This window comes from Neovison vison, chromosome 13, assembly GCF_020171115.1.
Source record: "Neovison vison isolate M4711 chromosome 13, ASM_NN_V1, whole genome shotgun sequence".
Lineage (NCBI taxonomy): Eukaryota > Metazoa > Chordata > Mammalia > Carnivora > Mustelidae > Neogale > Neogale vison.
The window spans coordinates 141,904,406-141,930,473 of NC_058103.1; the positions used below are offsets into that span (position 1 = coordinate 141,904,406).

Here is a 26,068-nt window from a genome sequence, read left to right on the forward strand (position 1 = left end):
CCGCCCTGCCCCCCTCTCCCTGAAGTCCAGCCTACCTGCTCCTGCTCTTTCTTGCCTTGCACGGGTCCTCCCTACCGAACCCTTAGCACTAGGGGCTCCTCCTCCCTCTCCCGGGACGCTCTGCCCCCAGATCTTTCCTGCATCTCTTCCCTCATCCTCAGATGGGCTTTTTTCATCATCCAGTCCCACCTGGAAAAAGCTGCCCACACAGCCTAGTGCTCTGGGCTCAGGTGAGAACTCAGGATGGGCAGAAGCACCTTGTGGCTTGTGCCACATGAAGTACCACGAGAGCCGGAAAACAGCTCTTGTGGAGGTCATCCATTTCGATCATATCTTATTATACTCTATTCTTCTCGAAGTATGTGATTTCATAAACCACTTAGGATTCCCCACTTATGTCGATGCTTTAAAAAAATGTGAGTTTTTTAATCCTTTGAATGCAATCAATGACACATCTTGGCAGGAGGCCAAGGGGCTCTGCAGGTACTGGAACCAGGACGACCCTAATGCTTCGATGTTTACGCCATTATTTTAAGGTGTACTTGCAAAAAAAGTCAACGGAAATGAAACTGATACAGCAAATGTGTGGTTTCACGGCTCTCGCAGCTTAAAACGATGCCAGGTTAAAACAGGTAGATTTGAAGTAATTTAAAGAGAAGTCTTATGTAAATAACAGCACAGGTGGTAAGCAGATAAGGCAAAAAGTGATGGGCTGGGGACTACAGTTAGGGAAGTCGTTCTGCTGTAATCATAATGATATGGGATATTTGGCATGGGGTCTACTTGCCACCTGTGTAAACAGAAAAGATAAAACTGAGTCCCAGATGGAGCCAGTATTATTCTAAGTCTAGGAAAAAACCCATAGGTACTTGTGGTCATAGCGCATAAACAGGTGAGCAGGGAATCTAACACCGCATTCCAAAGTGATGAATTAGCCAGCTGTCCGAAAGAAGAGAGCTAATTACACAGTCAATCTCATCTCCTAGGAGATGAAACCTCTAAGTGGCCCAGCTAATTAGAATAAAATAATAATAGGGGATACATAAGTTTTTAATAATGGTAACAGACAAGCTCAATAAATCAAAATGGCAGAACAATGGGTCAGTAAATGGCAGATACGCACTGCTCAAAATGTATCATTTCCGCGAAAGATACCAAGTTTCAAAAATGAAAATCTAAGGGGAGGGGCTTCAAGATCCTCCGACGTGATAAAAAGAACTCAGTTATGGGAATGAACTGAGTCAGACGACTAGAAGCTCAGAATCACGGTGGGCTGAGCAAGCAGATCTTACGTCCCAACTAAGAAACAACCAGAGGTGATGGCCTTTTCTGTCCTAGTTTCTCACAAAATTTACTAAAACCTTAGGAAGGCAACTCTCGGATGATATAACCATGCACAAGCACGCACACAGGCGTGACACAAAACCCCAGAAACTTGAAGTCTACAGTAATCATTCAATTCTACCTGCTTCCCACCCCCCACCCCCCAAAATGCACTGGACTTTACCTGTGTTTTGTTTATTTATTTTTGCAGGGTTTAAGCATACAATACTTTTTTTTTTTTTTTTAAATATCAGTTCAGGGGCACCTGGGTGGCTCAGTTAAGTGTCTGCCTTCAGCTCAGGTCACGATCTCAGGGTCCTGGATTGAGCCCCACATTGGGCTCCCTGTTTCAGGGATCCTGCTTGTCTCTCTCCTCCCCACTTGTGCTCTCTCTCTCTCCCTCTCTCACTCGCGCTATTTCTCTCTCAAGTAAATAAACAAAAATCTTAAAAAAATAAAAATGTCAGTTCAAATAAATGCCAAAAAGTGGTTACACTTAAAAATCCTTTTAAATGCTGTGAAATCTTCCCGTTAACTCCACATTATTTTTTAAGAATCGTACAAATATTTAAAGGCCTGTTGACTCTGTAATGTTTAAAAACGTGGACTGCTCAAGAAATGCAGAAGATAAATACTTTGGGTGGAAACAGAGGGTAATGCGGTTTCTGTCTCTGAACACAAAAGCCCAGTGGATCTTGAGACTCCATCATCTGAAATCGCTGCTAATGAGTGGGAGCTGATTTGCTACGGCGGGTGGCACACTGTGATGGTGTACTGTCCCTGTGATAAGGGACTGGTTGACTGTGTCCTTCCACACTGCAGAGAGATGGGTACGGACCACATCAGGTGACCACGGTGCCTTCTGGTAAATGAATGTCCAAGCTGCCACCCGTTTATGTCTTGGCAGATCAAAACACTGTGGCTCCACCATTGTGCTCCTTTGGAATGAAGATATCTGAACTGTGGAAACACTGCCAACAACCAGTAGGCAGGCTGGGGTCCTTCCAGAAAAACGATCATCTGTCGTAGTTTTCATTGTAGGCTTCATTTCCTTTGTTAGGGTGTCGTCCATTTGGACGGGGACTTAGAAAGAAGCAGGACAGCCACACTTGCTCCCAAATGAAACTGTGCCCTCCAACTAGGAACTCTGCTCTCCGGCTCAGACACGGAGCCAAAAAGGATTTAAGTGTGATCCCATGACTTGGGTCTTGGTATCTCCTTGCTCTTGATCATGGCCATCGCGACGGCCTGGGGGGAAAGGGAGGGCACGTCTGGACAAGGCAACTCCAGCTAATGGAGTGTTTTCATACTTCAGCAACCATTTTAATTATTCCAGAGTTAATTCCACTTCAGTGGGAGGATGCTTTGTTGAGATCGGAGAGTTGCCTGCTTTTGTCTTAATATCTAATGACTAATTTCGTGTTGAATTAGATGCGAAAATCATTAGGTTTGAGGATCCTCTGACGGAAGGCCCAGGGAAAGCTCAGTGGACCTTATTTGCATGAAGAACATTCTCTTTTTTCCTCTATCAACCTGATTTGCTGCCAGAAATTACGGATTCCTCTTGTGTCTAGCGATTTTGCTGCGAGGTTCCTCCCTTCCATCCTAGGTTTTATTGCGATGACTTGTTAGCACTCTCCAAAGATTCCTATCAAAGGTTCAGCCTACCCTCCAAAGCCCCAATTTGAAAAGGGGTATTAATTAGCTCGAACCTAGGGCTATCCCTGTAATTCAAGCTTTTTCATTCAAATGGGTTCCTAAACCCATAAAATTCTAACCTTCAAGGAGGCAGCAGGTAACGAGGTGGCCCAGACACACAGAAACTGATGAACCAAGGCCGCACGAGGCCGCTGAACACCATGGTCCCCCTTAGCCAATCACCTCCACCTAGTGATTCCGCCTCAGAAGCTGGGAGCTGGGGTAGGAGGTGGGCTGGCACACAGGGGCAAATGGCAGCGGGGGAGTTTTTCAGGGAAAACAGGTTTTCCACTGCTGCCTTTCGAAGACCTTCCTGTAGAATTGAGATTTCTTGAAAATGTGTATGTATGTCCTCCAGGAGGGAGAAAGGCAGGTTTGGAGAAGGTGTGAGGGCTTCCAGGGACAGAGCATTAGCTGGGGGCCAAGTACTGTTCTGACCATTGAAACATCCAATCGCATAATTCTCCCAAGAGACCTGTGTTTGTGGGGGCTATGGACATCCTCCGTTTACAGGTAAGGAAACTGAGGCAGAGAGTGTGGTCCCACGGTTAGGGAAGCATGGTGAAAACTCAAACCGTGGGACCTGCTGCCCCAGAGTGTTCTCAGAGCCTGGGTGTAATTCTGGTTTGGGTTTTCAGCAGCTCTGCTCTTGGTCTTGGACATGCAGAAATCAGAGCAGCTTAACGCTTAGAAAGCACACAAAAATTCCTGCTGGGGCTGGGGAAAAGGACTCAAGGGTTTAGTCCTCATTTTTTGAAGAAGGAGAGGTAGGAGAGGAAGGGAGGGAAACAGGAGAAAGAAAAGGCTTGCCGAGCCCAAAGGGGGAAGAGTTCTATGCTGCAGGAAAGTTTGACTGAGCAGGGTTGTATAAAATAAGATTTGAGGAGTCAGGTCACTGGGACCTGAATTCTATCTTCAAGACTGAGTAGGTTTGTGCTTGGAGCACACCATTCTGTCCCACGGATTGCTGCAAAGATTAAATGAGACCCATGAATGTAGAACAGGTGACCCAGTGCTTCTGCCACCCAGGTAAGGTGAGCACGATGATGATTAATACAACAGAAGCTCTTGTTGGCTACGAGGGGGAGCGAGCCCTCGAGCTGGGAGGCCGGGACGTCAGACCTGCTGTAAGAAGGCGTGTGTGTGTGAACGGATGCGATGAGTTAGCAGAGCTGGGGGGAGGCTGGGTAGGTGAGCGGAGCTCCTGGGAACTGCCGTGGGAGCCACTGGCTTCCCAAGGACAGGGATGACCTCCTGCAGACGGCGGGATGGGTCAGGGGGTCGGGGGCACAAGTCCTTGTCCGCCCCTCCTTCCTGGGCACTGGAGGTGCCCTGGGAAGTGCTCACTGTGGGGCTCGACTGTATTGCACTTGACTCAGAGATATTTCAGCCCTCGGGCTCTCTACTGAAATTGGCCTTGACCTTTTTTTCTTTAATAACATTGCTGTCAATACTCACGGTTAATGCTTCCAAGGAGGGGAGATGGAACCAGTGTGTGTGGCGGCTCCGTAATTAGGACAGTGACAGCCGACGTCTGTTGGGCAACCGGCGTCGGGTGGGCCCTGCACTAAGGGTCTCCTGGGTCACCTCCACAGCTATCACAACAGGGACTGTCTTACTGTCTCCTTTCAGACATGAGGAAACCAAAGCTTCCCCGAGCGGCTGCAAAAACCACGCCACCAGAATGCAAAACTCAAGGTCTGCTTGCACTCCAGATCCCTATATCTTCAGGTTTCTGGATAGGGACTTGCATCAACAGAAAAGTGTCTTTCTGAACGGTAAGTCATCATAAACGCTTTCCAGAGCACAGGACCCAAGAGCAGAAGGAGCAGGACGGGGCGGGGGGGTGGGTGGGTAGAAATACACGAGAGCCTTCAGGTCACGACCCAAACCAAAGGAAAGAGGAAGGGAGTAGTAACAAAGATGTGGGAAAACATCACCATGGCAGCATGAGATCAAAGCCCAAGTAGGGTGAATCCTAGGAAACATGACATCTCTTGGCACGGCTGGTCCCCCTGTACCGGGTACAGCCTGTCATCACCGCACCCATGTGTCCCCGGACACGCTCGCCGGGGTGTCTTCCTGTCTCTCCCGTGTGAAGAGCCACCTGCACGCAGAGATGTGGGCACAGTGCCCGGTGAGAGCAGACGCTTCATCAATGCAAGAGGGATTAAAGAATTCAATAAATAAGTAAACAAACAAAATGCTGTCTCTAAAGGTAACTGTCACAATCTCTTAAGAAATGTTAACTGTGAGGGGCGCCTGGGTGGCTCAGAGGGTTGAGCCTCTGCCTCTGGCTCGGGTCATGATCTCAGGGTCCTGGGATCGAGCCCCGCATCAGGCTCTCTGCTCAGCGGGGAGCCTTCTTCCCCCCCTCTCTCTGCCTGCCTCTCTGCCTACTTGTGATCTCTCTCCATCAAATAAATAAATAAAATCTTTAAACCAAAAAGAAAAAAAAAAGAAAGAAAGACAAAAGAAACGTTAACTATGGAGACTGGGACCAGGTCGTGATCACACCATGGGCCACGTTCCACAGGCTCGTGGGACAGGATGGAAGTGGGAATGCTTAGCCAATATGGCCATTTCCACTGCAGATTCTAGAAACATCACTGCCTTGGATTGCAATGGGGAAAAGCCTGGGTGGAAGAGGGGAAGCCTGTGGTGCTGGGAAGCTTCCGGAAGGGAGTGCCTACCGAGCACTGGCCCCAGACCGGCCGCCTCGGGCCCCCTGTGACCCCGTTGCTGCAGATAAGACTGTCCCCCAAACTCTGTGCTGGGCTGTTGAGGGACTCGGGGAGCTTCCTGGCACCCTCTCATTGCCAGCTGTGAGACAAGTCTTTGGGAATAGGCTGAAGGTGACACGTCCCTTGAATGGAGAAGCTCGTGGTCTGAGTGAACAGACCAGAAGCCATCAGCACAGGAAACGAGCATTTATACTGCAAGCCGTGTGCCCAGGGGGTGTCGATCGGCCGAGGAAACCCAGAGCCAGTCAGTTCTATGGGTTCTTTTTTAAAATTCCCTGCTCCTTACAACGCTGCAAGAAGGCCTGAAAAAGAGTGGTACGGGGTCCCATTAGCTGCTTTGATCCCAGACACCCCCAGATGCAAGGCTAGCTCCTGCAGTTCCGGACTGGCGACCCCCAAGAGGGTGAAGTCGGAAACACAAGGTGGCCGAGACAGAGAAAGGAACCTGGGAAGCAGCCAGCTTTCTTCCAGATCCAACTGTCGTGTCCGTGCTGAGGTAGCAGGCAGAAAAGGACTAAAGCAAGCAAGCAAGCTTCTTGTAAGCAGAGTGCTACTTTTGTAACTTCATGCCAGCCCCCAGGAACCCTGTCTGGGAACACGACGTGCCACCCCAGTGGCGGCAGGGCTGACTGCATTCAGCATTCATGAAAATTCTACCCGTAGGAGAATGCACTGCTGGAAAGAACGAGAGCAGTGCTCAGAAAAGAAATGGTGGATTTCCACACAAGCTGATACAAATGCCCATGTCAAGCCTGGACTCCTTGGTGCTATCTCCTGAACGGCTGGGTCTGCAGATCTTCTCAGAGCCTTGAATGTGCTAATGTCACTTACGGCCCTCCAAATGGGCCACATCACAGAGTGTCCCAAGCTTATTACGTGAGTGGGTCTCCTCCCCACGTTTAATCTTCTAGACAACTGTTGCAGAAACAGCTTGGGTGGAAAACCCCCAAGGACTCACACCAGATCTCATATTTGTTTTCAAGATGAGGATCACATAGAATTGCCTCATAACTTTAAAGACATCCAGGTGCCTGGACCATCTCCCTCTTCTCCACTAGACTCATGGAATCAGAACTTCTAGGACTGGGGCCAGAGTACGGGCCCCACTCGGGGGGGATGCTGACTCAAACCCCTAGTTGGGAAACAATGACTCATAGAGTCCACACACTTTGGAGGAGCAATGCAAAAGTCCTCCATCATTCATTCATAATTTTACCGAAGTCTTTCCGGGTGGCCTCAAGTGCCAGGAATGCTGCTGGGCCCCAGAACAGACACCAGCCAGCTTCTACCATGAAATTTTCTAAATCCTATTTCCCCAAACCAGATTCTCCCATGCACACCTTGGGCATTTCTGTCGCCTGCTTCCGCTTGCACCTGCCCCCCAGCCGGGAAGCCCTTTTCTCTCCATCCACAGGATCCTGCTCATCCTTCCAGATGGGGCTACAATGCTACAGGCTTCGTGCACCTGTCTTCAAGGCCTCCCGGGGGACTCAGTACATCCTTTGAACCTCCTGTGGCCCTACCACCTTCCCTGCATTCTAGAAACACTTCCTAAATGCCCAAAGAGTTCCCGTGAACAAGAGAGTTCTGGGAATCACAAGGGGCAAAACAATGGCCAGCTTTCCTTAAAGCTGGTCTTCCAACGGCTTTTAATACTCGAATATACCATATGGGTCTCCAAGAGAATCAACAGTACAGAGACATTTTCTTGAGCTTATGTGGCTCTGTGACCCTTTCCCCCTCCTCTATTGATTTGTTTTCCCCTAAGCATCTCCAAGGACTCCTGTTCCAAGGAACTCCCATAGGAAAATGTCGTCCTCTAGTTGTTGCCTTCCTTCCTTCATTCAAAATACACTCCTGGGGTATCCACGGTGTGCCAGACATTGGGCAAGGTGTAGTCTCAGGTACTGTGTTGAAATCACCTGTGACCTGTTCCCAGACATGACACCCCAGCACATTGTCCTCCAGTACTGGTAAGAACATGCCTGTGGCCAAACAGGTCCTGGGGACCTACAAACACGACAGCATGTGAACCGTAGCCTGGCACAGGGTTTCAAGCATTTGGGAAGGCAGATGCTTTCCTTGGCCATGGAATCAAGAAAGAAGATTTTAATGGGGAATCCACATGGGGCGATCACTCAGCCATCAAACCTGCAGAACAAGGGCTCTCAGATCACCAGGATGCTCACAAGAACGTGATGCGGGAAGGCACAGACCCACCATTCAGGAAAATGTGGCAGACACGGACTGCTAGCTGGCAGAGGATGGAGAAGGTCCGGCAGAGGTGCAGAAGCTAGAGGCACGAGTCAGGTTCCGAGAGGAACAACGGTGGGGACGAATGTGCACCCTGTCCCAGACCCAAACACCTGCCAGGGGACTCACACAGCCCAGAGGCACCAGGGCAAGTCAGCCTCAGCAACTGGGCCGGCAGCCCCTCCCCACACAGGCAGGTCACCTGGGGGCTAGCCTTGGCCCCCAGCACAGCTGGAGCTCCTGCTAAACCCATGTGCATGGATGGGTCAGACCCAGGCCGAAAATCCAGGAGGGGCTGGCGGGGGCGCCGGGGGGGAAGGGAGGACAGCTTGAAGGAAAGCAGCAAACTGTGCTAGGCTTGTCAGCGCACCTCCAGTGATCCGTGTATCCCTCCGTTTATCAAATACATACTGAGCACCTACAGACGAGAGCAGGCGTGCAAACGGAGGGAGCTCCTGCCCGCACGGAGCTCACGGACGGGCTTAGTGAATCACCACTCACATCATGGTAACATCATGACTGTGATACGGAGAGCAACATGCCTGGGGTGCGGGGGGGGGGGGCCACAGAGAAATGTCCCTGGGGACATGACTGTGAGCTAAAGCCTGAAGATGGGATCAGAATTCCAGCTGAGGGAACAGCAAGTGCAAAGTCCTGGGAGGGAGGGAGGGAGGGAAGAAGGGAGCCTGCGGAACTCAGGGGGCTAGAAGGAGGCCAGGGAGGGGAGGCTGATGTGGAGGGGCAGGGTGGCAAGGTGTGAGAAGAGGCTGGAGGGGCAGAGTAGCACCACTGGGAGGCCCTGTGAAGGGCTCTGCCTCTGTCCCTTTACGCACAGGGTGGACCCAGGATCAGGTGCATTCTGACGCCATCATGATGTGCGAACTGCCCGGCGGGGTGAGGGCGGGCTGGAGTGCAGGGGACACCGGAGTGGGCTGGAGACGGATTCAGGTGGTAAAATCCGCAGAACCTGGAGATGGAGGGCATCAGGAGGACAGGAGGGAGGAGGGTGGAGAGCGTAAAGCCCCGGGCAGATTTCACCTGCCCTGCAAGTGAACGTCCTCGGCAACTGGACTGGCTCGTCCCATGGCAAGGGAGCAAGCGGAGCAGGGAGAGGGCTCGTTCTCCGACACAGGAAGGGTCTGGGTTCAATCGGCCCCAGGCTGATTCCCCTTCTCCTCCTCAGTCAGTTCATCAGCCGTCCAGTGGATCCCAGAGGGGCACCCGGTGGGGGCGCGTGCGGGACCCGGACCCCAGTGCCCCCGGCAACCTCTGCAACGGTGACAACCTGGCCATGGGGTCGCACCCCGAGCTCTGTGCTGGATGGCTGGCACGGAGAGGAGGACCCCTCGCTCATCAGTTGGGCTGCGGTGGCCCAGCGGGACGTCCCCACAAGTGCTTGGGAACTCGTAAACCGTTCTGCACGTGTTGGGGTGGTTCGGAAACCCCTGAGCCTGAAACAACCGGCCCGCCGACCCCTGCTGGCTCAGCTGTTCCCTGCTGTCACCCGGTGCGGCAGGAAGAGGCCACTTGGCAGCCCGCGGTAAGTGCCGGAGACGAGAGCGCTCAGCGTTGACTGCTCTTCTCTTCCAGCCATCAAAGGCAGGGCGCTGCCTGCAGATTTTAAACCTCTGGAACCGTCACACTCATCCCAGCTAGAGGGCCCATCAGAGGGCCAGGGCGGGCTGACACTTACCGGGAGCGGCTTCCTCCCTCCCTTTTAGTCCGTAGCCTCGTCCGAAAGAACCCACCGCTTTAGGGCACGCTGGTGCCGTTGCAACCAGCAGCTCAACTTGAAGCTCGCTCCGCTGAAGTCGGCCAGCACCTGCCCACTCCACTGCTCCTTTCCAAGACTTCACTATGGCTCCGAGATGCAGCACAATGTGGTGGTGAAGAAGACAGGCTCTGGGGCCCTTGCCAGGGCTCAGACCCCTCGCCTTTCCATCTCTAAGCCTCAATTTACTTCTCTATAAAATGGTACCAAAGCCTCGTAGGGGTGGGGGTGGGGCGTTAACTATGACAGTGTGTGCAAAACTGACGTTTGCCGCCAGTGGGTGTTTGTGCACGCATGCGTGCGTGCACGCCGGCAAGAAAATATTCATTCATTCGTTTGTTCATTCAGCCGATACCACCTACGTGCCAGGTACCGTGCCAGGCAGTGGAACAAAAAGATGCATGAAAGCTTTGTCCCTGGAGAACCCACTAGGTTTGGGCAGAGGCCGACAAGCTGAGAAGCGCTTCCAGGTGGTGGGGTGACAGGTGCTTTGCAGGGACTGTGGAGATGACAGAGGAATGAAGCTAATCCAACACTGGGTACAGGGGGGGGGTGGGTACGGGCACAGTGGGACTCTAGGGAGGGATTTCTTGGAAGGGGGGACTGGGTCTAGTCCAGAAGTGGACCGAGAGAGGAAGGGTGTTCCAGGCCCACAAGGGAACAGAAAGGAGAGTGCCTGATGCGTGGAAGGAAGCGGACAGAGCACAGTGAGGAGGGTGCACAGGGTACGGCCACTGGAGGAGCCTGGATCCCCACCATCACAGCCCCTAGGGCAGGCGACAGCAGAGACCATCTCTGTATCAACTACAAACTACAGATGTGCAATTTAACACACTAGCTGGTGGTAATTCTGTCCATTTGTCTATAACAGTCCCTCCAATTCCTTCCTCCTCCCTCTGGGCCTAGACTTTTACAAACTATTCTGCAAACTCTGAGCATCTAGATTCTGGAAGGCACATTGGTGTTGTCCTCCCCAGCACAGTGACGACAGAGAGAGGAGGAAACATGGAAGGATGAAAGGGGGCAGGGAGGGGGGTGGTGTCCTGAAAGACAAACCAGCAAAATGCTCTGAAGAACAAGGCTGGGGAAGAGGGCTGTAGAGCCAGGGCCCAAAGGAAAAGCTATCTGGTGGCATAGCTAAGATACAAAAATGTGTCTTAGGTTTGCAGACTCCCACCCGGAAAGATACAAAAGCTTAATAAATCCAAGCGCTTGTTTGCCTGCTGCCTGCTTTGTTAAACAGTCATGGGACAGTCACTACAAGAAGGGGACTTGTGGGCTGTGCAGGAAGTAACAGCTTCTCTACATGTTACAGAACAACACTCTAGGCTTTCTCTCTCTTCCTATAGGAGTTGCAAACTCCACGATGGCCAACTTTGTTGGAAAGAGACCTTCAAAGCCCACGTTTGGGGAGAGCGCCCTGAAAAGCAAGCCACGGGCCTGAAGTCCTGTGTCACCAGAGCTTGGTTTCCTCGTCTATAAACAAGAATAAGTAATAATATCAATCAGACGCCTTATGTTAAATCCAAGGGGAATGAAGCACCACGGCCAAGGAGGCAAGATTAGGAAGCGGCTGAGCTGGATTGGAACAGCCCCAGCGCTCTCCCAGGAGTGGGGGAGACGGTCTCAGTGCCAGCAGGGAGGAGGACGGAGCAGCTGCTCTGGGCACAGGACTCCGGCTCTGCTCAGGGACCTTCCCTCTCTGCAGAGCAGGGCAGGGCCCACGGACGGACAGCCAAAGAAGAAACCCATTTGCAAACTCAATGGAACAGATTCAAAATTGCAACATAGGTATTTTTAGAGCAACGTTAATCCTTCCATATACAACCCTGCTCAGCTCGTCGGTACCCATAAATACACACGGGGAGACCACGGGGGCTTCCAAAGCTGCAAACTGGAGAAAGAGTTTGGGAGCACTCGGTGACACTGCATGGTGCTTTGGTGGAAACATCCACATAGCAAAGACATGGTCTCATGTGGAAAAATGACGGACGTAAACCACCATGTTCTCCCCCCCGCCCCAATCCACGTGAGGGCGCATGTAAAACGTGTTTACTAGCATAATAGTTCACGTCGCTGGATCCTGTCTCCTGGGGATTCTTCTAGACACACTGCCTTCCTTTCCTGCTGGGACGTTCTTTAGGTCCATTAATAGACCTACTGCCTCTGGGAATGGCTAATTCTAATTAAAAATCATTAATTAGTAGAAGTAGAGCCCATGTACCTCCACAGGCCACAGCGTACGGTCGTTATGGCTACAGCGAGTCTCAGACCTGTCTACCCATCTGCGCGTTGTCAGCTCAGCACACACCCTGCTGTTGCTTCAATTCTGCCTACTGTATGCACTCCCCGCCCCACACGGCTACAACACAACTCCACAACTCAGCCGTCCGGGTGACCACTGGGTCCCTGGAACCCAGAGGACTTCAGAACATGCTGAAAAAATGGGTTAACGAGAACTGAATTCTGAAGCCATGATGTCCCTCTGCCTCTGCTCCAAGATGTGGGCTCCCCACCCTGCCTGTGTGCTGTATGCCCATCACCTCCTCTGCTGCCCGGCCCTGCTGTCCCTTCCACGCTGGACTGCCTTTGCTGGCTTGCTGGTCTGTCCCCACATTGGATGGGTGAGTGCCTGGATGGCACCATTGTCTCTTTTCATCTTTGCATCCCCAGAGAGGAAAGATAAGCGATGACTGGTGCAGCTCTTGCAATCGCAGCTCTTGTAATCACCCCGGGACAAAGAAAGACCCAGAAAGGCCACCGCTCCGGTCCAGGGTGTCCCCTGCAAGGCCCACTTGGGCCAGCCCCATTTACTCCTGCAGATCTGGTCACTGGGATACTCTGTGTGGCCGCCTGTGCTATTAGACGAACAGTAGGCATCGCCCCCTGCCTGGCTGTTTGAGTGCATGTGTGTGTGTGTTGGGGGGGCTCTTCTATTAAGCACAAACTCCTGGGGGTCCTAGCCAAGGCAACCCCCGAGGACACAAAGTGGGTGGCCTTCTCCTACCCGTGCATTCTGGACCTTAGAGAACTTTGCAGACCTTCCGTGGACAGTTCCAAATATGGAACATGGGTTCCGACATAACATTAGATTATCAATTAGTCCCTTCTGGGAACTCGCCCAAGTTCTTCCGATCCCTCCCTGACACACAGGCGCTATTAGCAGATCGTCTTCTGCAGGTGATGCTTTAATTCTCACGGCCCCACCGTCACGCAGGAACACTATGAAACCTTTTCCCTTGTGGAAACGAAGCATGGAAAAGTTCATGACCCCAGCTCGAGAGAAGAGAGGAGCAGGGACCGGAGCACAGGGACAGTGCTAAGCTCCTCCCCGTGGCTCTCCAGCCTCTCTGGTGGAGGAGGGCTGCTCCTCGTCACACAAAAGCTCGGTAAAGAGATTTGCACCGTTTCTCAACGGGTCACTGGCAGCCTGGCACCATTTACAGGTGCGTCCAGATCCTGTCACGAGGTGACCGTCCCCATGCTCCCGCATCCTCCCGAACAAGCCTCACAGGGGAGGGGTGCCCCAAGCCTTGCTCCTGTCCACTTCAAAAAGCCAGCAGGTTCTCCAGGGGATCCAAGAGGGGTCCTGGGACTTCAGGAGAATGGCACAGATGTCTTGGTAGGGAGGGGACCGGGACAGACGCCCTGCGGCTCAAGGCTACGCCGGCACTGTTTGCCTCAAAGACCTTTTGCCAAACATGGAACCAACGTAGGGCTGGGGTTTGCGGGAAGGATGCTTCTCATTCTGGATCATTCTATTTTCGTCAGGAAAGATGCGTTTGGTTTCCTTTAAAAACAACTGGGAGAGCTTGGCCACCTTCTCGGGGGGACTCGGTTATTAAGACGGAGTTCATACGTCTTTCCAGAGGTGCACATCTTGCATGGAGGGGACAGGAGGACACAGCAACTCAAAGGAAATGTGTTTTCGGATGCGGCTTCTGAAGAATGACCCCACCAGGCAAGGAAGCCCTGCTTCCCAAGTCCTTTCCTGCTACACCGCGCTGGCATGCGGGGCCCAGAAAGAGCCCAAGGGCTCCACGAGACATCTAGAACTTTCCTTCCGCAGACCTATCTGCTTATTATGCCTCAGGTGCTTTGTTAAGCACCAGGGTCTCTGCTGGGGAGACTGGTCTGCTGCCCCTTTGCTGAGTGGTGGCTACCCCTTTTTTTTTTTACACATCAGGTCATTTCCTTCTCAGGGCTGACGCTGAGCATTGGACCAGAGAAGGCAAACCATGCAAAATAAGCGTGATTGTACCTCGAGCTCCCAGCACCCTGTACTGGGTACCCCCTCCCCGCCCGACGGCCTCGATGACCCCCCTCCATTGCTCTGGCCACCTACATCCGAGGCGCTTCTACCTTTCAGCTGCTGGAAGCAGGAGGCGCTGCTGTCCGGCTCCAGGGGGTGCCTCAAGACCCCGTTGCTGGGCTTGGGTCTCTCGTACTCTCTTTCAGGGAGCATGGCTTGCTCACTCTCCATGGCAGGGTCTGAGTGCGGGGGCAGAGACTGTGGAAACCCGAACATCAAGAGGGAAGAGAAGAAGAGTAAGGCACCGCAGAGCAGAAAGCCACCCCACCAGGCTCCGATCCAGCGGGGGTCGTCTGGAGTGATGTCCAGGTTACCTGCAATGGGGAAAAAAAAAAAAAAACAGTGAGGAGGAGAGGACGCAACCGGGCCGGGATGCGGCTGAGGGTCAGAGTCAGGTGCACGGACGGGAGGGGGCTCTGGAAATGGCTTCGGGGGTGTGGGGGCAGGCAGGGCGGGGGAACTGGACACTCCACAAGCCAGCCTTTCGTTCCACATCAGTGCTTCTGTTTCTCCCAAAGCTGAAGGCTGATTGCTTTCTCTCCTTAATTTTCTTGTCTACCCTATATTTCTATCAGTCTAAACAAAAACAGCGAGAAGCCAGACACCCTCGGAATTAAGGCTGGAGCTGATGGGCTCCGGAGAGCTGCCTGGGTGTGCGAAGTACCAGGGTCTATTGCTTTTACCGTGGGTTCTCACATGCACCCCTCCGAAAGCAGCGACCCGGAGATCCGATGCAACGCCCCACTCCCAGCCTCAACTCAGGTTCGGGGAGTGTAAGGGATGGCACAGAATGAAGTCGAGAGCCAGGGTACCTGGAGGGAAATCCAGCCAATCCTGCCTCTTCTCCCTGCGGGGCCCCAGCCTAGCGATCTGAACTCTGTGCCTTGCTGACTGATCTACGGGACCAAGATGATGGTCAGTACCTTCTGGAGTCTGAGGGGAGGGAGAGGCCAAATGAGCCACACCAGACCCGAGGGGCTCAGAATAATGGCATGTGCTTGGGCATTTAAACACTCTTAGCTCCGTATTTACAGCTAGGGTCCTGTTTCCAAACGGCTAGTGGGTAGGTTACTTCAAATCTTGGTTGTGGCCTGTGGTTTGGGGCAGTCCTTTATTAGAAAGCTTTGCAGCCAACTTAATGCTTAAAGTCGGTGTGCATGTGGTTTGGTCGCCTTGTGCTATTATTTCTCTGACGTGCCAGCTGAAGTCATGAAGACATAAACTATAGCTTACCCCTGGGTGGTTTTTTTTTTTTCTTTCTCTATAACTCTCTTTCATAGAGCACTCTCAGATGGGCTGCTTAGAAATGTCTCTTTGATGATAATCCCGTACCTCTGGAGAACAGAAGGACATTCGTGGACATGGGGGCAGGGCATACGAGCCAAGATCTAAGAGGACTACAGGCCTAGACCAGATGGATGGACAGGCTTGGGATGAGACATGACACCAGACCAGCCCTTCACCATTTGCAAATGTTCTCCCTGAAGACTCTTCAGCTAACACTCAGGAAGAGTCCAGCCATCATTCCTTACTCTGCGTTGGGTCTTATGTATTATGCATATTCTTAACTGTTCTCGTCAAACCTCCCCACAACCCTACAAGGTAGAGTCTTTCATTATCCCTATCTTATATAGATAGAAAAATCGAGGCTTAGAAAGTGCAGGTCCTGAGATCCCTGGGTGGCTCAGTCATTAAGCAACTGCCTTTAGCTCAGATCACGATGCCAGGTTGTGGATCGAGTCCCACATTGGGCTCCTTAGGTCAGCAGGGAGCCTGCTTCTCTCTCTGCCTCTGCTGCTCCCCCTGCTTGTGCTTTCTAATAAATAAATAAAATCTTAAAAAAAAATAAAAAAGAAAGGAAGAAAAGTGTAGACACCTTGCCCAAGTTCATGGAGTTCAACACTGGAAGACGGGCATTCAGATGCCAAGGGTCAGCCTCCTTCTTACTTTGCTACACTGCCCTTCTGGACCATCTAGGCTTTGGTTTGGGCTCCCTGCATGGATCATTAATTCCTCTCCTTTGTGCAATGGGCCTAGGAGCACCAACTTTGCCATTGGTCCCCGGAACATCAGTGGTCTCTCTCCTGGAGGGGTCAGCATCCCCCCAGCGATATCTAGGGCACTACGATGAACCAGATGCTTCCGTTTAGCTGCATGTCAGAGAAGAAGGAGCATAAGCTTTGGCAGGCAGAAGGTTGACTCCCGGCTCTGTTCCTCACTAGCGAGTGATGCTGGGCAAGCTAGTGACACTCTGAGCTTTACTTTGATCCCTTGCAAAATAAAAGTGACATCCACAGAGTCTGCGTGCAAGGATGAGAGGAAACGAGCAAGAATCACTTGACACGTAGGTTTTCTGTATATGGTAGCTCTTGTAGCTACTCGTAGTCTGTATTTACATGAATGGGGAATTTCAAGATACAGGGTTTTTTGTTTTGTTTTGTTTTGAGTATGGGAAGGCTTGAAAAAAGCATGGGAAAACCCAAGGTGACCTTGAAAGCATCTTTATGCAAACAGGAGAAGAGAAAGGGAAGTCAGATGGCCTCGGGTAAGTGAACAGGAATGTTGTCTCCAGTCACTGCCCGTGTTTCTTCACCTGCTGCCAAGCAATGAATGAAAACAAAAGACAGAAACGGGGAGCTGTGGTATCTCCCTCCATTGTCGATGGGCTCCATAAAGGGGGAATTGAGAGCTTGCAGATGTGAGCCAGTAGAGAGAGAGAAAACCTGGCACTCATTTGGGGGGACAAAATTAGTAGCACGGAGAGAGTCGTATTTTAGTTACGAAGTTAGTGACTCTCTTCTGTGTGTGAGGAAACATCCCAGAGAGAGAGGCTGCAGTGCAGGGGGTGTGTGTGTTTATGTGAACATGTCAACTCGCTCCCATAGGTACGTGCCGACGCGTGGAAAGCCAACGTTTGCTCGTAATTTGTAAGAGAGGGAAGAGCACATGACCTGTGTCAGACCAAAGCCTGCCTGTGGTGCAGGCAAGGAGGGAGAGAGGGGTCTGCGGCAAGGTGCGGTAGGGACAGGCCGGGGTGAGGGCTAGGATTTTGTAGATCTAGAAAAAAATCACAGTTAACCATTTTAGGAAGTATTGATTCTTTTTTTTTTTTTCTCCTGTTCTCCAGTGCAACCATCCAGAGCACCGTGGCAGGGAGAGAAATAATGTTCTGAGGAGAAATCACTCAGCTTTGGAGCATGCTGCCCCTCGGGTTAGGGCTGGTTCAAGGGGTGTAGTCTTGGTCCTGATTTTGATACTTCACAGGAAGATGGCTAATGCTTAAACCCAGGCTGAGAAGAGTCTTTTCTGAGACACCTCCACAGAAGCGATGGTGAAAATCCCTCCCCGCCTGCCTGGCAATTGTCCCTGGTCAGCCAGAATGTTCTAGCACTGCTGACGAAGGGAGAGCTCCCTATGTCGGGCAGCAAAGAATGGTGCAGTAGACATTACTGGTGTCTCCATTTGGGTCTCCTCTATGGAGAACAAGGATTACCTTCCCTCACCGAGAACTTAGGTGTAGCCACACGCCACAGAGTTTTGCCGCTGAACTGTTGGGGGGCTCTTCTGTGCAGAGCCCTGTATGAGCTAGTGCCTGACTTGCCATGCTCTTTTGCCCTGCCTGATCACAGAAGCATGTGATACCTTCCCAGGATGGTCCCTGAGAGGTTATGACGAACAAAAGGTCACTGCTGACCCGAGCTGTGTACAAAACAAACCTCCAGTATTGTTTTCAGCAAGTAAGATTTTGGCGGTGTTTGTTACCGCAGCAGAACCAAGCCTACCCTGACTACTGCCAAAGGCTTGGGAAATCAGAACAGCGGGAATTTAAGAACAGCGACCCTGGGCAGGCTTGGAATCGTGAAAGTGGGGACATATAGGTGGGGAACAGGGTGAAAACCTCTTTACTTTTCTTCCAATGTGGCTTTAGGTAGTATCTCAATCTTAAAAAATTAGTGCAGTTACCGCTTTTTCGTGAAGACTGTGGTCAGTAAGACGCCCAGAACAAAACTGAGAAGCACCTGGGTGTCTCATTTACAAAATGTACCTGTCAATCAAGTTGCCCCCATGAAGGACAGAAACACACTGAGAAGCACCTGGAGGAGAACAGGATCCCAGGCTGAGGGAGCCACACGCGCAGAGGCATGGGACTCTGATGGGCTGGCTAAGCTCCACCCAGGCCCTCATCGGCCCCTCGGCCATTCCAGACATGGAGGCAGTGAGGCAGAGGAACAGCGTGATGGAGATGTCTGGCCGCCGTGAGACGGGCACAGTCCGGGCCTGCCTTTGCCGCGCTGTCTACAGGCTTGAAGGATTTCTGTTTTACAAGATCCATTTTCTAACCCTGCCGTGTCTCAGAATCCAAGACGTGGGGAGGGTTTTTGTGGTTTTGTTGGGGAAGCTTTTGGCAGTGTTTGTTTCCTCTGTTTAAAGTCACCTAAACACAAGCGGTTGACATTGATCTCCCATGCCTGAGGACTGCTGTCGTCACAGGTAGGGAAGAAAAATCGCTGGGAACAAAGTCAAACCACTTTAAAACTAACCAACCAACCTACTCACCGATGAAGATATCTAGGACGGTGAGAAGGAGCCGATCAAAGCACATGGGGGACATTTCCTTGTCCCTCCCGGCCACACTGATACGTACGTGGTGCCCTGGGCTCTCTGGGCAGGTTTTTTTTTTTTTTTTCTTTTTAGTCCATTTACCTATTTATCTAACCTATTTCGTGAAACTTTTGCTGTGGGACTCAAGCATTCCAAGAGTATCCTTAAGTTACAGACCAAATTAGAAACGGGGGACAGAGAGGGGCTGAGGGTAGAGGACAGCGTGGAACGTTCAGGATCCCGGCCGTTGAGCTGATGGAGTCTAACATGTATGAATCTGACGAAGACCACAGCCAGCCCTAGAACGGCAGAGCAGGAAGCTCTTGGGGGGTCGACCATTTGCAGGAGGCAAACATACGGACACATCTGATTCCAGGGATAAACACCACGAAGCCGTAGTGGGGCCAGCTGGTGCCCGCCTGAGGAGGAGTCTGTAACGGATGGGCGGACGGGGTTAGGTCATCTCAGCCAGGCCTTTGCCCACGGAAGGGGGCAGCCTTCTGGCAAAAGTCCTGGAGAAATTCCAGGCACACAAGCTGTCGGGTTTGGAGTCGGGCAGAGGCCTGGGCTTTGAATACTACTGGCTGCGGAAAGGAATTAACCTGTCGCTGACCGTGCGCTTACGACACGGCAGGTGCCAGACTATGCCCTTGGCGTGATTAACTCACGTCCCTGGGGTCACACCGCTTGGAAGCGGGAAAGCTAAGGTTTCAAGAGACATCTGCATCCAGCACCGGAACTCGGGACTCAAAATCGCTGCAGGAGAACGGCTCAGCGGGCCGGTAGCACCGAGCAGGACCCACGCCCCCAGGGGAACGTCCTTAACGTTCAGATGAGACGGTCTACATACAGTCTTAGTAAGCGGTCAGCTCGCGGCTGCCGGGATCAACGCCCTTCGGAGAAGCCCACTGTTGGGGTCTGCCGACTCAGGGCTTTGGGGCAACCCCTGCTACCACGTCTTCCTTTCTTCTAGGTTCTGTTCTCCACGGGTCTCAGTCTTACAAAGGCTTCCTCCGCAAGCACTGCTGGCTGTACCATCACTCCTTCCCCAGGCTGTTACAAAAGGCACCTTTCCTTAAGAAGAGGGACCACGGGAGCCACACAGGGATCAAACACAGAATTAAAGCAGCAGCGGCAGAATCGCAGCGTCTAATCACGGCCAGCAGAGTCCTCCGGGGGGCTGCCTGCGGGGTCTGCCTGCCCCACAGCTGGCCTGTTCCTACAAGCGCCCGCCTGCCCCCCACAAGATGGCAACCAGCCTCCCTCCCCACTGGTCTCCCCCCTTCAACCCTGAGTCCTCAACCTGCCCCATGACAAAAGCTCTGTCTGCCTCGCCTGCCTCCCCTCAGGTTCCAGATCACACTCTCCCCAGTCCCCTACCCGGCTGTCCGCTGAGCGCCTGGCCCTTTCCGTTCATGCACCAGGACACACTCTGATGGGTCTGAGCAGCCCTAAAGGGAGGGCTCTGTCTTCACCGGTGGAGAAAACACACAGGAGGGCCACCCCTCAATAACTGAGAACTCCCTTTCCAGAATATGGCCCGAATCCATTCCAGAGCAAGTTTGAGTCACAAGATGAGAAACCATCAAAATTGCTGGCAACTATAGATCCGGTGTCTTGCTCTGTGATTGAATAAATTATATTCTTCTGCCCTCTACTGGTAAAGAGCAGCGCCAGCCCTTGCGGGCCTTCAGCAAGGAAGCAAACAAAAGCCTGGGGTGAGATTCCCAGGGCATCCTTTCCTAGAGACACAGTGGATGGGACTGTGGCTGTGTGCTGAGGGGCTGGGGGCCGGGGGGGGTGGGGTGGGTAGGCACCAGCAAGATACCCAGCTGGACCAGGAATGCACACATCTGCCTTCTGCTTCAAACTGCCAGTGAGCCTGGAACCCCGATGGTGCTGCTTCACTTGGGGCCCCGACGGGTAGGCAAAGATGCAGACCAGACGGGACCACACAGCCCAGTGCAAAGGAACCACCCACCGAAGGGGACCACGATTGAACCGGCTGAGCCCCTGCAGCCCCCTGTCCACCCCTTGGTCACCGCAGGCACAGAGAAAGGATGCTATTGCATTCCCAGGAGGGAGCACGGTGGAGGGAACTGGGAAGTGGAAATGCCCGTACTCTTGCTCAGGAGACCTGGGTTTTATACAGATATGCCCCTTGGACTGGGTACATCCCAGTGTCCCTCTCTAGGCCTGTTTCCTCATCTGTACAATAAGAGGCTTAGAAGAGAATGATCTGAGGTTCCTGGCTCAGAGATGCTGCTGACCCACAGGCTTGATTCGGGGGGGGGCGGTCACTGCTGATATGCTCAGAGGACTGCCTGCCTGACCACCTGGCCTCTTCTTCCAGGCAGCCCTCCCCTCTGCATGGGGGTGCACCTGTTCCTCACCTGCTTTTACGATTCCTGTCTTGTGCTACCTTTGGCACAGTGGCAGAAGCTGCCCTTTTTTTTGGGGGGGGGGTCCACTCAAGCAAGATAGCAGCTGACTCCCACAGCGTGGTATTTCTCTGAGCGGGCCACCCCTCGTCCCCCTCGCTAGGAATAGGGTTCGAAGGATCAACCAATCGCTGCATAAAGGCAGCCTCCAATCCCCTCTTGACCAGAGCCAGCACTTTGAAAGAATAAGAAAACAAAGCTGCAGTTGATTCTTTTCTTACCCCCACCGCCCCCCCCTGCAAATTCGTAACATCATTAGCTACACGTAAATATATCAGTGGGATTAATGGAGTGAAGCACGGAGTGACTTGATTGGATTTAAAACCACATTAGTTCTTTGGGGTGAATTAGTAAATTTAGCACCGTCAGGAGATGACGGATTGAGAAGCCAGGGCTTGAGTTCTTATTGATCCTGAGGAAAGATCGGTATGAGGCTTTGAGAAGCCGGGACGGCTTCCCGCGCTCCGTTCCCAGAGAGAGAGAAAACACGGCCTCTCTGCCCGCCCAGCTGCGCAGAACCAGAGTGCTGGGGGGCTCACAGGTGACTTGGGACCACAAACGGGAGGCAGCGTCTCAGATGGCCTCGGGGGAGCCCACGCCCTGAGTGGAGACCGGAACGTGTGGCTTGCTTGTGACCCCCGGATGCGGCAGAAGCAGCGACACTGTGACCCCCCAATGCGGCAGAAGCAGCGACCCAGCTTATAAACAGATCGCGGCTCTCGTCTTGGGCGCCCTCTCTCATCCTCTCCTGGTTGTTCACTCCGGGGGAGCCCTGGTGGGGGAGCCCCGTCGGGAGGCCCAGGGATGGGAGATGGAAAGTGGATCCTCCAAACCCGCTGACAGCCTGGGGAGTGAACTTAGAAGTCGAATGTCCTGCAGCTGAGCTTTGAAATGACAGGAGACACATGCCCACACCCTGGCTACAACCTCAGGAGGGACCCCCGAGTCAGAACCACCCAGCGAAGCAGCTCCTGGACTCCACGCCCACACAAATAACCTGGGATATCATAAGCGACACCCCAGTGTTGTTTTCAGTCCTAAGTCTGGGGTAACTTGTTGCAAAGCAAGAGGAGACTAAGAGACCAAGTGACCCGTGCTCTGGCCGCTGAAGCGTCAGAAGCTTCGAGACAGCGTGTAACTCGCCATGGCCTGGTTTCCTGTCTGGGCAACCGTGCAGGCTGGGGTCAGACGAAGCTTCCGTGAGCCGCGTCCTGCAGTGACCTCGAGGACCCAAGCCTCACTGTCCCCACCACTGCCAGCCCACGCTGCTTACGTAGCGTGCCCAAGAAGTAAGTTTTGCTTGTGTAAAATCACTTCAGATCGGGGAGCCATGTGTGACCACAGCATAACCTAGCCTGTGTTAACTAGCCCACTGCCACATCCAAGTATGCCTGCCTAGGGTTTGGGGGCGCCCAGAGCCGTCTGAGAAGTACGCTTGCTCTCCTGCTAGGAACCAAGAAGTGTCGCTTGAAGTGGTTTTGAGGTACGGTACGTTACTTCATAGAGGTCAACCCCAACAGTGACTTGTAGAAGCGGGTTTCAAATACTCTGTCTCATCGGCCCCATCTGTACACCTGCATTTCCAGAACACACTTAGAAAGTGGGGTTCTCACCTAGGTTATTGGGCTAACATTCAATGGGAAAATGCCAGGCATTCCACATCTGTCCTCTCATGTGATTCTTAGAGTAGCCCCATGAAGCAGACAGAATTATTGCTATGATTTACAGAGGAGGAAGATCTAGATTGGAGGAGTAAAATCAACTACAGGCATTACTCTGCCTCTGGGTGGACACTGGAGGAAAACCACTGGACCCCAAGCCATCCGAGCTAACGCTCATGCTCTCTCCTTTGATTTCTGGTGAGCCAGCAAGCTCGAGGTCCACACACTGAGGCTGTCTCTTCATAAGAGGGTTTCATTTACTTACTTACTTATTTTTAAGATTTTATTTATCTATGTGATGGACAGAGATCACAAGTAGGCAGAGAGAGGAGGAAGCAGGCTCCCTGATCAACAGAGAGCCCGATGCGGGGCTCGATCCCAGGACCCTGAGATCATGACCTGAGCCGAAGGCAGAGGCTTAACCCACTGAGCCACCCGGATGCCCCCATAGGAGGGTTTTAGAACCTAAAGGCTAAAGGGCTCCCTTCCAATGGAGGACATGCCCAGGGGTGGTGATAAGAAGTTGGAATACGCTCCTTACTTGTGTCAATGAAGACGGCATCCACGTACATTTTGGTACAGAAAGAGCCCAGGATAAATCCACAGGCTGGTCCAAATACCAGCATCGTGAAAAGGATTCCTGAAAGTAGAAAATGAAACAGAAATTAGATTTTAAAAAAGGAAAAAAAAAAAAAAAGCAGAAGCCATTCAATGAGCAAAAACAGTCCGCAGATCAAGGATATTGTTTCACATTGATCAGATGAGACCCTGGGTTTACAAGTGACACTATAGGACTTAGTCAAAAAATCCTAAGGGGGTAAGCGCATACGGAAGCATCGTTATGCAGAAATGCTACAGTTTTGGGTAGGTTGCTCTGAAATATCTGTGGGCCCTGAGTGAGCTTACTTTTACAGTACTCCATCCCACAACGCATTAATCATATTAAAATATACCCACTCTGTCATTAAATGGTTTCTGTCATAAACTTTTTTTTTTTAAGATTTTATTTATTTATTTTGACAGATAGAAATCACAAGTAGGCAGAGATGCAGGTAGAGAGAGAGAGAGAGAGGAGGAAGCAGGCTCCCCGCTGAGCAGAGAGCCCGATGCGGGGCTAGATCCCAGGACCCTGAGATCATGCCCTGAGCCGAAGGCAGAGGCTTAGCCCACTGAGCCACCCAGATGCCCCTATAAACATTTTTTTAAAGACTTTATTTATTTATTTGACAGATAGAGATCACAAGTAGGCAGAGAGGCAGGCAGAGAGAGGAGGAAGCAGGCTCCCCACTGAGCAGAGAGCCCGATGCAGAGCTTGATCCCAGGACCCTGAGAGATCATGACCCGAGCCAAAGGCAGAGGCTTAATCCAATGAGCCACCCCGGCGTATCCTGTCATAAACATTTTTGAAACGATTTTTATAATTTTGCTTTCACCATGTATTTGGCTTTATGTAATTCACTTAATTTACAGTTGGCTAAGTTTTCTCAGCACTCATTGTACAAATTGAGGAATTGTTGTGAAGGGAGAAAAGTCAAAGGCACAAATTATTTTCAAATGTAATGAAATGTTTACGGGCATTAAATTTAGCAAAAAAACGGAGCTGACATAATGGTATGCTTTGAGAACATTTAATTAGATGTTTTATTAATTTGAATTTTGCAGATCTGCCCCCCCCCCATATTTTGGAGTTGCTATCTACTGTTTTAATAGTTTCAAGACTCAACCTTTTCCATGGGACTTGAGAAGATGGTCCTAGGCACAAACTTAAGGGCCTGATGGCTATAACACCTGAGATGTTGCGCAAACCCTTTTATTCATTCTGGGAAAAGTACTGAGCCCAAACTAAAACCCACAGGCTGTACCTATTTAACTAAATTTCAGTTTGGTAGAACATTCCTTGAGCAATGACAGTTCTCAAGACCCTGGGAATAAAACCAGGAGTGAAGCGTGGCCCTTCCTACAAGAGGCTGGCTGCCTGCAGGGACAAACAAGCAGGACGCAGGACATGGGTTGACCCAACCTAAGCAGATGGCCGAAAAGAGGGGTGCTAACAGGTCCCTGAGGGCACATGAGGAGCAAGGCTGGAGATGAATTCAAACAAAGGGAGTCTGAGCTCGGCGGAGGGTACTTCTGGTCTGCTCACAGGTGTAGACTAACTCATTCTGATTTCCCTCCGTGACGTCATCATGGAACCACTCAAATACTCAGTCAATCAATACTTACTGAGCCCCTTCTATGTGCCATATGTACCAAGCATGAGTCTCGGGAATGGAGATTCAGCATTGAGCGAAACGATTAAGAATCCTGGCCTTTCAGGGGCGCCTGGGTGGCTCAGTGGGTTAAGCCACTGCCTTCGGCTCAGGTCACGATCTCAGGGTCCCACGTCTGGCTCTCTGCTCAGCAGTGAGCCTGCTTCCCCGCCGCACCCCCCTGCCGCCTGCCTCTCTGACTACTTGTGTTCTCTCTCTTTGTCAGATAAACAAATAAAATCTTAAAAAAAAAAAAAAAGAATCCTGGCCTTCCAGAGCTCACGGACTTGGAGGTAGGGAGAAAACGCAAACTATAAACAGGAACTCAACTTGTTTAGAAACCCTTGGCAAAAGAAGCCATGTCTTCCGGATTTATAGACAGAAACCCAGACCCCAGAGCCATCGCTTGAAGATCGCTTATAAGGAATATTGTTTGATACAGGAAGGAATGACAAGAGGATGGTTTATATCATGCAAATGGAGCCGAACCCACTCTCAGGGAAATCCTACTCTGTGATCTGGAGCAATCTAGAAGCTCTCCAGTCTCAACGTACGTGTCCCCAGAGCTGGCCAGAGCCCCCCAACTCCTGTTTTTAGTTATTCTTGTTTCTAAGAATCTTGAGAGAAGTCATTTCCATTTTATGAGTACACGGACTCTGGTTTGTCACAACTTAGATTCAGAAAACCTAACAGAGGAAATTGGGAGTATTACTGGAAAATTCTAGAATAGGGGCATCTTGCAGATATGGGCTAGAATTAGAGGGGGGCTATCCTTAGCAGGGGAGGGTTAGGGACTAGAGCTACTCTTGGCCCCATTCCTTGGGACGAAAGTGAAGCAGAAAAATTGCTGAGGAAGTTCCGGGGGGCAGGGGTGGGGGCATGGACAGGAGGGGTCCCAGGCAAGACCAGCACCACCCAAGGTAGCCTATAGGGATTTCTGCTTCAGGACAAAGCTCTGAAGGTAGCCATGTCCTCCTGTCCAGGTTACAGACTGAGGTGAGACCCTGGTCAACC

At 51.7% G+C, this 26,068-nt stretch overlaps 1 protein-coding gene across 4 annotated transcripts in view; it reads right to left on the reverse strand.

Moving 5' to 3' along the window:
- Positions 1 to 26,068, reverse strand: part of SLCO3A1 (solute carrier organic anion transporter family member 3A1) — a 301,019-nt gene that overhangs the window by 52,544 nt on the left and 222,407 nt on the right. For all 4 annotated transcript variants that reach the window (XM_044231113.1, XM_044231112.1, XM_044231111.1 and 1 more), the window contains exons 3-4: positions 23,347 to 23,445; positions 14,152 to 14,415 (exon numbers count right to left, since the gene is read on the reverse strand). In XM_044231113.1, the coding sequence (XP_044087048.1) occupies positions 14,152 to 14,415; positions 23,347 to 23,445 (363 nt within the window). The remainder of the gene's footprint in view (positions 1 to 14,151; positions 14,416 to 23,346; positions 23,446 to 26,068) is intronic.